Source organism: Gracilinanus agilis, chromosome 4, assembly GCF_016433145.1.
Source record: "Gracilinanus agilis isolate LMUSP501 chromosome 4, AgileGrace, whole genome shotgun sequence".
NCBI lineage: Eukaryota > Metazoa > Chordata > Mammalia > Didelphimorphia > Didelphidae > Gracilinanus > Gracilinanus agilis.
In genome coordinates, this window is record NC_058133.1 from 468,462,239 (window position 1) to 468,476,025 (window position 13,787).

Sequence of the window (13,787 nt, forward strand, 5' to 3'; positions counted from 1 at the left end):
ATATATATATATATATATATATATATATATATATATATATATATATATATATATATATATATATAGTGTTGATTCTAAGATGGAAGGGAAGAGTTTTAGGGCAAAGAAATGAATGTATTGACTAAGGGCAGCTAGGTGGATCAGTGGATTGAGAGCCAAGCCTGGAAATGGGAGATCCTGGGTTCAAATCTGGCCTCAGACACTTCTGGGCAAATCACTTAACCCCCCATTGCCTAGCCCTTACCTCTCTTCTGCTTTGGAACCAGTACACATTATTGATTCTAAGACAGGAGTTTAGGAGAAAAATGTGCTGGCTCAGTGGATCCATGAAATAGATACTAAATACTGGTTTCCTGGCAGAAGAGGGATAAGGGCTAGGCAATGGGGGTTGTGATTTGCCCAGAGTCACCCCATTAGGCATCTCCCATCTTCAGGCATGGCTCTTGATCCAGTGAGAGTCAGCCAGACATCCCCAAAGTGATTTTTTCAATCAATGGAATTCACAAAACAAAATAAAGCGCCAGAAGACAAAAACTCCCATTGCTGGAATCCTTCCCCTGTGTTAAGAACATCTGCTCCCTTACCTATTAGGTTCATCTTGGCACTATAACTTCCAAAGTACCTCTCGTCCGTGTTGGGCGTGTGGCACTCATACTCCCCGGCATCCCGGGCTTGCAATTCTGTGATATGCAGCAAGGCTGAATTGCCTTGGATTCTCTCCACATAGATCTTGCCGGTGCGGACTCTCTGGGTGTAGATGGCGTAGGGGAAGGAAGGGTCAATGGTGCTGACGATCTGCACCTCCCGTTCGGGAGCAGACGGCAGGTAAATGGACCACTGGAAGTTCTGCTCGGAGGGTCCCTGAAAGCCACTGACATTACACCAGATGGTGATATGGGAGCCCTCTGTGCGATAAAGTGGTCCCTCTTGAACAGTGACTTGTCTCTGTGCTGACACCACACCTAGACAAGGAAAAAGAGAGAGAGAGAGAGTGAGAGAGAGTGAGAGAGAGAAACGTTGGGCTTTTCTGCAGGCCGACAGACAAAATGGGCTGCATTGTTCAAAGAGTTTATTGTTCATGTGACAGTAGTAATAATTGCAATATAAATGTCTTAGCAGCCACTGTGATTTATAAATATTAATTAAAACTCATCCTGGTAAGGTAGCATCCCTATTTTACATATATGGTAATTTCACATAGAAGACCGGGTCTTTATTGCCTTTAACTGTCTAACCCTTAGGAATAATCACTTTAATTGTTTGTAAACAGAAGTAGAAACATGTCGATATGAACTGAAGTGCAGAAATACCCCCCACCCAAAAATGAAAAGAAATTAGGTTGATTACGCAAATCCACAGGAAAAGATGAAAATATTTCCCGGGTCCCCTACTTTAAAGTCAAGACTACAATATGATAAATATGATAAATACAAACCTGGTTATTGCTTTTATTTAGTTAAATCGGTCATCGAGCATGCACTAAGTGTTTATTACACGTGCCAGGCATGGTGCTAAGGGCTGAGTATAGACAGAAAGGCAAAAATCACAGTCCCTGCCCCCAAGAAGTGCACATTCCAACAGGAGAGACGACACACAAATAATTATGTCCATTCGAGATATATCTATACACTGTAGAGCGCAACTGCGAGAGAATCTTGGAGGGAAGGTGCTGACGAGTAGGGGAGAGACACAAAGGCTTCTGGCAGAAGGTAAGATTCAAGGTGAGTCTTAGGAGGCCATAGAAGCCAGGAGATGGAGGCAGGGAGAACCTCAGAGGCTAGGACCTCAATATAAATCATTAAAATCCCAGCTAGGATACTTGAATATATAACAAAAGGAGGTAGTAAGCCAGATAATGGAGGAGAGGAAATGTAGCAGCAGGTAGAGAACTGTCAGTGGAGAGAAGTCAGGAAAGAATTCATGGCAGAGGTAACATTTAAGTAGCTTCTTGAAAGATAGACAGGATTTGAAAACTTGGAAATGTGGTAGATGAGAGGATGACATTTTAAGCACTGGAAAGAGGATGAATAAAGGCACATTAGAGAAAGAAAATATGAGGGGCAGCTGGGTAGCACAGTAAATAGAAAGCCAGGCCTAGAGTTGAGAGGACCCAGGTTCAAATAGGATCTCAGACACATCCTCATTGTGTGACCCTGGGCAAGTCACTTAACCCCAATTGTCTCGCTCTTGCTTGCTCTTCTGTCTTAGGTTTGATATTAAGACATATGATAAAGATTAAAGAAAAGGAGAGGAGAGGAGAGAAGAGAAGAGAAGAGAAGAGAAGAGAAGAGAAGAGAAGAGAAGAGAAGAGAAGAGAAGAGAGGAAAAAGAAAAGGAAAAGGAAGGAAAAGAAAGAAAATATATGTTGAGGGAATAGTAAATAATCTCATTTGAACTTCTTAAATCTTTTCAATCACATTTTGACTCTTTGTGACCCCTCTTGGAGTTATTTTTTCTCCAATAATGGTTTGTCATTTCCTTTTCCAGCTCATCTTACAGGTGAGGAAACTGAGGCAAACAAGGCTAGGTAATTCGCCCAGAGTCACACAACTCTTAAACATCTGAGGCCAGATTTGAACTCCTAAAGACGAGTCTTCCTGCCTCCAGGTTGACTCTATCCACTGAGCCACCTTAGCTTCCGCAGTAGGACTCTGGGCTAGTCACTTAATCTCACCATGCCTTAAGCAACAATCTAGGACTAAACTGCAGAGAAGGTGTCAGCAACAGGTTGGAGAGGAAGTTTCTTCATCCAGGAGTTCTTTCTCCAAACCAATGCAGTCATAGGTCCAATTAGGTCAAGGGACATGGGTTCAAATCTTGCCTTATGCTATTACTACCTCTTTAACCTTGGGCAAGACCAATAACACCCATGGCCCCCATTTCCTCATAAATAAAATTAGGAGGTTGGACAAGAAAGTTCCTGAGAGTCCTTCTCCCAGAAACCGACAATTCTATGTCCTATTTTTTGGAACCATTTGTTTCTTTTGATCCCCTCCTCCCCATCTATAAACCTTTACATTCTATCTTAGAATTAATACTGTGTGTCAGTTTGAAGGCAGAAGAGTTGTAAGGAGTAGGCAATAGGGATTAAATGACTTACCCAGGGTAACAATGCTAGGAAGTGCCTGAGGTCACATTTGAACCCAGGACCTCTTGTCTTCAGGTCTGACTCTCAATCCACAGAATCACCCAGCTGTCCCCCTCCCTCCTTCAAGTTTGAGTTCAAGTGCCACCTTCTCCAAGAGAACTTTCTTGATCCCCCCAGTTCAATCAATCAACAAGCACTTATTATATGTGCCAAGCACTATACTAGGTGCTAGAGATAGAAAGAAAGGCAAACAAAAAACAAACAAACAAAAAAAAACTGTATTCTGTCCTCAAAATGCAAACAAATATATACCCACAAGGTACACATTATAAATGGGAGGTAGACAATCTCAGGGTGAGGTCACCTGAGGGGTGAGGGGAACTAATACACCTGGAAAGGTCTCTGGCAGAAGGGCAACTAGAATTCCAGGCCTGGAATCAGCAGGACCTGGGCTAAAATCTAGTCTCAGACACTTCCTGGCTGTAAGACCCTGGGCAAGTCACTTACCCCCATTTCCCTAGCCTTTGCCCTTCTGTCCTAGAGTTGTTACTGGGAGAGAAGGAAAGGGTTTTTTTTTTTTTTTTAAAGGTGGAATTTCAGTAAATCTAGAAGGAAAATCAGGAAGGATAGAACATTCTTGGGCAGTGCCAACCTTTGTTGGGGAATAGATCAGTTCTTCTTCCCTCCCATAACTTCGTATTTATTTGTCCATATCCTGTCTTTACAAATCAGCAGACATGTTGAAGCCCTTTCCATGCCCAGAGTACTTAACAGATAAGCGGGAAGGAAACGTTCAGTTTGGGGAATTTGTATCTCCAGGGTCTAGTATAGTGCCAGCCACATTTACCTATAGGGTAAATGCTGGCAGACTGGCAAATGCTCGAGTCCAACCATCTTGGTGAGTAGTAGGGAAAGCAAACAGTAGAGATGGCAAAGACTGAGGGGCTGAATCCTGGCTAAGGTGGGCAGGGGACGGGGGCAAGGCTGGGAGGAATTCAAGCAAGTTTGGGGGAATGCTCTTGAAGTAGATGACCAAGGGGTCAAGCGTAGACAGCTAGGGAGGCAAAGGAAAACCAGAAGGGCGACAGGGACGGGTTAGGGCTCTGTGAGCCACGAGAAGAACAAGTTAGTTCTTAGAAACCTCCCAAACAGTCTAAATATTAACCTGACCCTCCCACAATCAGCAAAGAGGATCTTAATGGGGCTTCATTTTCTATTCTCAAATCTAGCCTTCCCTCCCTTTTCTAATGCCACCCAGGGAGGCATTGTTTGGTTTCTCCTCCTTCTGCTGGCCCACAAAGGGCACTGGGCCAGAGCTCCCGTGAATGGCTGCCCACCATAAGCCACTGCATTCAAACGTAAATCTTGAGGGCTGGAATACAGCCACCCGCCACAAACTCCAATGAACTGACAACCAAGGAAAAATTGATACACCCAACTGAGCAAACCCTTAACAGCTACTGTCAGGCTGCCATCTAAATCACCACAGGGAAACCAGGATCCAGGAGGCAAAGCTTCGCCTAATCTGGTCCACTACATCCCTTCCAGGATTGGGGATGCAAAATCCCGGTTTCATCGATATAGAACTGGAAGGGGCCCAAGAGGGCAGGGGTTCAACCCCTTCATCAAGGGCCAAAGAAGTTAAATGACTTGTCAGAGGTCATACAGTGGCAGAACCATTCGCTGTGAATCCAGGGCTCTTTCCTCGCTACCTCCCTGTGGCTATCAGAGTCTTCTCTTAAAAGTATGGGTTTTCTCATTTTTTAAAAATTTATCCTGCCTTCATTTGATTTTCCAACCTACTTAGAGGCTCTCTATGTTACAAAAGCAGCTCATTTAACAGCACTTTGGAATGTTTTAGAAGCAGGGCCTTACGTTTGACCTAGAACAATAAGCCTATGGGTTACGTAGGTCAAGGATTCTCTATACATTTTGGAGATGAGGTAAACGAGCCTCAAACAGCCTAAATGTGGACATTGCAAAATGGGTGTCCCTGAGACATCTCAAACTCTATAGCCCAAAACAGAACTCACTGTCTTTCTCCCCGAGCCTACCCTGGTACCAGACTTCCTTATTTATAGCCAAGGCACAACCAATTCCTCCAGTTTCCCAATCTTGCTATCATACTCAATTCCCCACTCTCCCTCTCCCATCATATCCAATCAATCACCAAATCTTGCTGTTTCTATCTCCATTACATCTCAGACATCTGATCCTTTTTCTTTACTGACAAAGCTTTCTCTTTAGTTCAGGCCCTTCTAGCCATTCACCTAAACTATCCCAACAGCTTCCTAATTGGCGTCCCTGACTCAAGCCTCTCTCTTCTCTAATCCATCATCCATGCAGAGTGATTTCCTTTAAGTCAGAATGGACTGTGTCATTCCCAGTATCTCTGTATTACTTCTAGGAATAAATATAAACCTCCCTATTGGGCTTGTAAAGAATTTCATAATTTGGTCCCAATATAGATTTCTATTCTCATACATTATTTCCCTTCCCACACTCTATAAGAGTTCATACAAATTGCTCACAAGACTCTCTCTCTCTCTCTCTCTCTCTCTCTCTCTCTCTCTCTCTCTTCCTCCCTCCCTCCCTCCCTCTCCCCTTTCCTTTTTTCCTTCCTTTCTTTATTTCTGTCTTTTCCTTCCTTCTCTCTCTCTCTCCCTCACTCCCTCACTCCTTCACTCCCTCCCTCCCTCTCTCTCCCCTTTCCTTTTTTCCTTCCTTTCTTTATCTCTTTCTTTTCCTTCCTTCTTCCTTTATTTCTATCTTTCTTTTCCTTCCTTCTTTCTTTCCTTCCTTCCTTCCTTATTCTCTCCCTCCCTTCATCCCTCCCTCCCTCCCTTCATTCCTTCCCTCCCTCTCTTTTTTTCCTTCCTCCCTCCCTTCCCTTTAAACTCCTTACCTTCTGTCTTAGAATTGATACTAAGGGGGAGCTGGGTGGCTCAGTGGATGGAGAGCCAGGCTCAGAGATCAGAGGTCCTGGATTGAAATCTGGCCTCAGACACTTCCTAGCTGAGTAACCTTGGGCAACCCACTTGACACCCATTGCCTAGCTTTTACCACTCTTTTGCCTTACAACCAATACACACTATTGATTCTAAGACAGAAGGAAAAGGTTTAAAAAAATTTATACTAAGTATTGGTTCCAAGGCAGAAGAATGGTTAAGGCTAGGCAGCCAGGGTTAGGTGACTTGCCCAGGATCACACAGCTAAGAAGGTCTGAGACCAGATATGAACACAGGTCTTCCCATTTCTAGGCCTGGCTCTCTATCCACTGAACCACACAGCTGCCCCTCTCCATCTTCTTTCTCTTTGTCTTGATACTAACTTTCCTCATGGTTGGAATGCACTTCCTTTTTACCTCTGCCTCAAATAATCTTTCACTTCCTTCAAGACAACCTACATGCATCCTTTCTTATTTTTTTTAAACCCTCACCTTCCATCTTCCAATACTGTGTATTGGCTCCAAGGCAGAAGAGTGGTAAGGGTAGGCAATGGGGGTCAAGTGACTTGCCCAGGATCACACAGCTGGGAAGTATCTGAGGTCAAATTTGAACCCAGGACCTCCCATCTCTAGGCCTGGCTCTCAATCCACTGAGCTACCCAGCTGCCCCTACATGCATCCTTTCTTGATCTGTCTAAGAGCTAGCACAAGTCCTGAAGGCAAATGGCAGATATAGCAGAGGGCTTGATATCAGGAAGACCAGAATACAAATCATCTTCAGAAACTTAATAGCTGTGTGACTCTGGAAAAGTCACTTAATTTCTGTTTGACTCAAGTTTCTTCATCAATAAAATAAGGTTTATAAAATATCACCTCCCTCTCAGTGAGGATTAAATCACACAATATTTTTGAAATCCTTAGCACAGTGCCTGACATATAGTAGATGCTTGTTTTCTTGGTTCCTTCCTTCCTTCCTTCCTTCCTCCTTCCATAATGTAGATAGTTCCTCTAATGGAGAACAGTGATCATTTTGTTTTTTTGTATTTGTACCCCCAGTGCCTGGAACACAGCAATAACTTAATAAATGCCTACTTGATTGAATATGGCTAGCAGAATTTATTCTGGTCCAGTAAACAGGTAACCAAGCCTCCATAACTTCCATAGATACTCTTTTCTTTTTTAAAAAATCATATCTTTTGTTTTTGCATTGCTCAAGTTTCTCCTTGTAGCCCTAACCTCTCCCAAAGAGTCATCCCATACAACAAAGAAAATTTTTTCAAGAAAAAAACAATCAGTAAAACTAATCAGTCCATTGAGGAAAATCTGAAAATATGCACAGTGTTTTATACTTGTTGATCTCCTGCCTCTAAAAATGAATGAACGGAAGAACATTCTCACATCTTTTCTTTGAAACTATACTTGTTCTTTGAAATTTTGCAGTATTCATTTTTAATTATTTGGGGATTTGCTATTTCCATTTTCATTGTTTATTTTTGGCTTCTTGGAGTTGCTTACTTCATTCTGTATCGGTTCATATTTTCCACTGTTTCTCTGTTGTTTCTTATAGTAATATATAAGAATCGAATACTCTTCCATTATATTCACATACTGCAATTTGTTTAGCCATTCAACAGTCAGTGAAATATACTTTATTTCTTGATATCACAAAAGATGGTACTATTTTGGTGTATATGAGGATTTTCTTTTTATTAATGACCTCCTTTGGGTAAAAGTCTAATAGTATAATCTCATGGTCAAAAAGTATAGACATTTTAGGCATTTTATTCCCATAATTCCAAACTGCTTTCCAAAATGGTTGTACTAATTCACAGCTCCACCAACCATGTATTGGTATGCCTATCTTTTCACAATTCCAATGAAAGTTTCACTATGAGAAGTCAAGCAAGATAGGTTGTGCAAAATGAGTAAATCTCTAAGGGACAAAAAACAAAAGCAAAAAAACTACAAAAAGCTGGATAAAGGGCAAGGTCTGTGTAAGAGAGTGAGTTTTGTCCTCTGAAACTTTGGACACTTGGGTTATTCCCTAGTCATAACCTCCTCTCCCTACTTAAAAACAAAACAAAACAAAAAAAAGCTTCTTTCTTTCTGTCTTAGAATAAATACTAAGGATTGGTTCCAAGGCAGAAGAGGGTGAGAGCTAGGCAATAGGGGTTAAGTGATTTGCCCAAGGTCACACAGCTATAAAGAGTCTGAGACCATATTTGAATCCAGGACCTTCTGTCTCTAGGCCTGGCTCTTTCAGCCACCTAGCTGCCTCCTTTCTCTCCCTACTAAATAAATACTAGTGGCTCCCTATTACCTCTAGAATCGAATATAAAATCCTTAGTTTTTTAAACCCTTCACAACCTAACCACACTTTCCAGTCTTTTCACAATTCACTCCCTCCACAGATTCTACAATCCTGTGACAGGAGACATGTTGGTGTTCATTTCCTCCTTGCTTTCATATCTTTCTACCATCTGTCTCCCAGGCCTGGAATGCTCTAGGTTTCCTGGCTTCCTTCAAGACTCAACTGTGATCAACTGTGAATGGCTTAGCAATATCAGCAATGCAATGATCCAAGACAACTCCAAAAGGCCCAGGATGAAAAATGCCATCTAGCTCCAGCGAAAGAACTAAGGAGCCTGAGTGCTTCAGAGAAAGCGAAGCATACCATTTTCTACTTTATTTCCTTCATGATGTTTTTGTTGTATGTGTGATATGTGTCTTCTTTCACAATATGATGAATATGGAAATATGTAGTGCATAATAGCACATGGATAACCTCTATCCAATTGCTTACAGTCTCAGGAAGGGGGAAGGGAAGGGAGGGAATCTGGATCATAAAATGTCAGAAAACAAATTGGGGAAAATCATAATAAAATATTACAAGAGGAAAAAAAAGAGACTCAGCTCAAATCTCAGCTTGTATAAGAGGCTTTTCCTGGTCCTCTCTACCACCACCCCATTTCTGAAATGTGTACACTGAATATATCTTGTCTGTACACAGTTGTTTGCATGTTCTCTCCCCCATTATAATGTGATCTCCTTGAGAGAAGAGACCCTTTTTGGGGGGGAGGGGGTAATTCTCAAGGTTTAGTATGGTGTCCCTGGCATATTTCAGCATTTATGGGCAGCTAAGTGGCACACAGTAGACAAGTGCCATGCCTGGAGTCAGAAAGATTCATCTCCCTGAGTTCAAATCCAATCTCTAACACTTATTCATTGCATGATCCTTAGCAAGTCAAGTCAATATTTGCCTCAGTCTCCTCATCTATAAAATAAACTTGAGAAAGAAATGGGGAGGGGGACAGCTGGGTAGCTCAGTGGATTGAGAGCCAGGCCTAGAGATGGGAGGTCCTAGGTTCAAATCTGGCCAGCTGTGTGACCCTGGACAAGTCACTTGACCCCCATTGCCGCTCTTCTAACTAATACACAGAAGTTAAGGGTTTAAAACAAAAACAAACAAACAAATAAATAAATAAAAAGAAAGAAATGGCGAACCCCTCCATTATCTTTGCCAAGAAAATCCTAAAAAGGGGTCAGGAAGGCTTGGACACGACACAACGACAAAAGCACTTAATAAATTGCTTGGCGACGCCAATGGTCCTTTCCGGTTTCCCTGCGCTCCCGGGAGGGGTAGGCAAGGTGTTCAGAGTCAAAGAGCATTTCTTGCTGTAAGCCTGAGAAGGTTCTACTTCGGCTGCTCCAGACTTGGGATCAGCAGGGGACAGGCTTTCGAATCCCATCAGATACCAACTGCAGTACCTGACGCAGTAATGAGCTTAATAACCCCAGCTACTATTTATACACACTATATATTACCTCCCAGAGATCCTGTCTATGGAGTCCACAGGGTACTTTTGAAACATCACACATGACAAGAACACCTGATAATTGGTGGACAACACAGGCCCCATCTCTGGAAGGCAAGCAGCGATAAACAGACTGATTAGGAAGCTGGGGCGCTCCGGTCAAATAATCTGCCCGTGCCCCAAGGCAAGTTCTGCGTCGTATTGGCAGAGCCAAGCGAAATACTGGACTTCAGATCTCACAGCCTGAATCTTCCTGGTTCCTAACCTTTCCTATTGTTATTTGGGAGGGGGAAAAAAAATCCAGTGAGCTTCTCCTTTAGACTATCTATTAATAATTTAAACCACCCTCTCCTCCACCTTATTTAAGTCTTCTGATGCTTCTGAAAAAGCAGAAGGTCCCCGTTTTGTCTTTTGGCTTTTATACAGCAGATCTCCCCAATTCTGATAAAGTCAACCTCTCACCTCCCTGGTCCCTCTAGCTAACTCGCAACCCTGGATTGCTTTCTCCCATTCATGAATCAAGTCCTTGAACATTCTTTCTCTACTTACTACACCTTTATTCCCTCTTCGCATTCTCTCTTTGATCCCCTGCAATCTGGTCTCTAACTGCACCATTCCATTGTAACTTCTCTCCCCTCGGGTCCCCTTGGGTCTCTTCCTAGCTGGCTTCAATGCTCTCTCCTCAGTTCTCACACCCCACCGAATTCCTCTGATGTTTCTGCCAATGCCTACTGCCTTTCCCCTTTTGGCATTCTCCCTGGCTTCCACTTCAGGTCCATAGCAATCTTAGTTTTCATCTCTTTCTGAGAGTGGTAGTTGAAAAGCACTGGGTCTGGAGTTAAGAGATCATGGGTTCAAATCCCATCTTGATCATTTCCTGGCGGCTACCTGGGTGACACTGGGCAGAGACAAAACATTTTGCCTCTCGGGTCTCAGTTTCCTCATCTGTAAAATAAAGTTTGGACTACATGATCTCTCAAGTTCCTTCCAATTCTAGAACCTTCCCTTTCCTGTTCTTTTTCTTTCTTCCCTCCATTCAATAATTCCAATTACGTCTTATTTCCCTCAAATCTCAAGCAAAAAAAGCCTTGAATTAAGGACTAAAAGTTGGTTGGGGAACATCAGCTGAGGCAGAGTGCATGGATCCCAAATGTTGGGCTTTTTTTTTTTAAGTATTCTAGCCGATTATCAAAAGCAGCTTTGGCTTCCTTCTTAACCTGCCCTGTCCCACAAAGCTTCCGTCCCCTCATTCCATCTTCTTAAATCCCCACCCCAGCCTTCAGCTGTCACCTCCTTTCTCCTTCTTCCTTCAGAGGGGAAGCAGCATGGAAAAGGAACATAATACAAACTAGACTGGGGGCTAAGAAAACGTCAGTTTAAATCTGACTCTTGACACAAGTAGCTGTGTTGCCATGGGCAAGTAAGCTATTTTTGCCTCAGTTTTCACAGCTCTAAAAGGGGAATAATAATAAATTAGCTAAACAACGATGGTTTACAAATTTGTAGTACATAAATGTAATGGAATATTATGTTAATGTACTATCAGAGATGACGTTAATGAAGGATGAATTCAGAGAAGCATGGGAAGATCTGTATGTACAGATGCATCCTGAAGTCAGGAGAACCAGGAAAACAATCTACACCATGACCACAACAATATAAATGGAGAGAAACAAACCAACCCAGAAACTGAGCACTATGCGATTCCAAAGAACAATTCTGTCCTCTAAGAAGTGAGAAAATGTGTCTTCCTCACTCTGGACGTGGAACAGTGTATACACAAACACATGAACATGCATGTGTATAAATATGTACACATGTGTAAACATGTACACACACACTCAGAGTCTGCCCATGGCTGATATGCTGTTTAGCTTGGCTGAGCTGTTTCTTCCTCTCTTTTCTTTTTTCTTCTAAAGGGATGGCTCATTGGGTAGAAGAGAGAAGTGGGCTATATTGATAAATGAAATTGAGATAAAAAAAGATACAAATAAAAATATTAAAATAGTCCATCCATCCATGCGGAACTTCTCTCACAAGGGGGTTATGAGATTCAAATGAGATAACATAAATAAAGCATTTTGTAAAAGCATATAGAAGTATCAGTTATTATTAACTCAACATGACCATTAATGGATGTATTAATTAATATTGGCTAAAATGAATCTCTTCCCCTTTTGTCATGAATTAGGGAACATGCTTTATCATAATTATTATTTATGAATATCTATGGGAAGAGAAATATATATATATGAATATACGTGTATACACACATATATTATGTGAATGGACATTTTTTCTATGACACTTACTGGCTGGCTGATGCTAGGAAAATCACTTAACCTCTATTTGCCCCACTTTCCTCATCTGTAAAATAGAGATGATAATAATAGCACCTACTTGCCAGGGTTGTTGTGAGGATCAAATGAACTATTAATTGTAAAGCATCTAGCACAGTACCTGGCACATAATAGGTGCTATATTAGTATTAACTAATATTATTATGGTTAAATTACTTTAACTTTTCTTCTGCCTCAGTTTCCTCATTTATAAAATGGGGATGATAATGCCTACTTGCCAGTGTTGTTGTGATGATCAAATGAGCTAATAATTGTAAAGCACTGGCACAGTACTTGGCACATAGTAGGTGCTATATTAGTGTTAGCTACTATTATTGTTGTTGTTAAACTGCTTTAACCTTCCCATTGCCTCAGTTTCTTCATCTATAAAATGAGGATAATAAGAGCACCTACTTGGCAGGCTTGTCTTGAGGATCAAATGAGCTAATCATTGTAAAGCATTAGCACAGCACTGAGCACATAGTAGGTGCTATATTAATGTTAGCTAATATTATTATTAAATTACTTTAACCTTTCTCCTGCCTCAGTTTCCTCATCTGTAAGATGTAGAGAAAAACAGTATGTATTTCATAGGGTTGGGGTGAGGCTCAAATAAGTTAACATATGTAAAAACTTTGCAATCCTTAAAATGCTAGATAGATACAAGCTCTCCTAATTACATACACTTAAAGGTTTGCAAAGGAGCCTCAAGATTTGCAACGCTTTAGATAACAAAAGCCTGGTGGCTGGAGGCTGTCATTTTAGATTTAGGTCTGTACAGTTCCCAACAATGTCACAGACATCCCAGTGATGAATGACACATATCTGCTGTCTTGTAGAGGCTCTCGCTAGTTCTAAGGATGCCGGTGCTCTCTGCTTTCTGCTGAAGGGTGGCCAGAAAGACATCGCGGAAATTGGCTCAAAAGAACAAGATGACTAGAAGGGGGATCGCTATTTCTACTAAATCAAAAGGCTTCCTTGAAAAATGTCCAGCACAGAGCTGGCCTGAAGGCACATCAGAAGTGCCCCTTCAGTCAGTGCTTAATGACATGGTAACGGAGTGATTGAAGGGACACCACTTTACCTGCTCTGGACCCCTGCCTTCCTGCCTTCTTCTTTCAGTCCAGAGTCAAGAGTGAGGGACAAGAAGGGCAGCTGGGTGGCTCAGTGAACAGAGAGCCCCAGACACCTCCTAGCCATATGACCCTGGGCAAGTCACTTAACAACTCTTCTGCTTTGGATATAGAATATAGATTGGATATCAAATATCCAATATAGAAGGCAAGGGTTGGGGGCGGGGGAAGAGTAGGGGACAAGGAGACATAGAATGACTTTACTTTTAAAAAAGGGGATCCCATTGCCTACCTTATGTAATCATTGCTCAGAGATATTCTGAAGACCAAATGCATATTATCGACATAATCATTCCAAAATTAGGAGCAAATGTATAAACAATATTAATTCTTCTCAGCCAAAAAGGTATTTATAATTTAGGCTGCAGTGGCAGAAAGTCAGCTTTTTAAATAACAATTACTACTATTACTATCACTATTAGCATTACTACCGCATCTTTTACAACAACAACAACAACAACTACT

General features: G+C 41.7%; 1 protein-coding gene across 1 annotated transcript in view; it reads right to left on the reverse strand.

Annotated features, from left to right (window-relative positions):
* The window catches only part of IGSF3 (immunoglobulin superfamily member 3), an 84,918-nt gene extending 71,823 nt beyond the window's left edge, over positions 1-13,095 (reverse strand). Inside the window, exons 1-2 of the mRNA XM_044675532.1 lie at positions 12,969-13,095; positions 585-962 (exon numbers count right to left, since the gene is read on the reverse strand). Coding sequence (XP_044531467.1) covers positions 585-962; positions 12,969-13,095 — 505 coding nt within the window. The remainder of the gene's footprint in view (positions 1-584; positions 963-12,968) is intronic.
* Between the last annotated feature and the right edge of the window lie 692 nt (positions 13,096-13,787).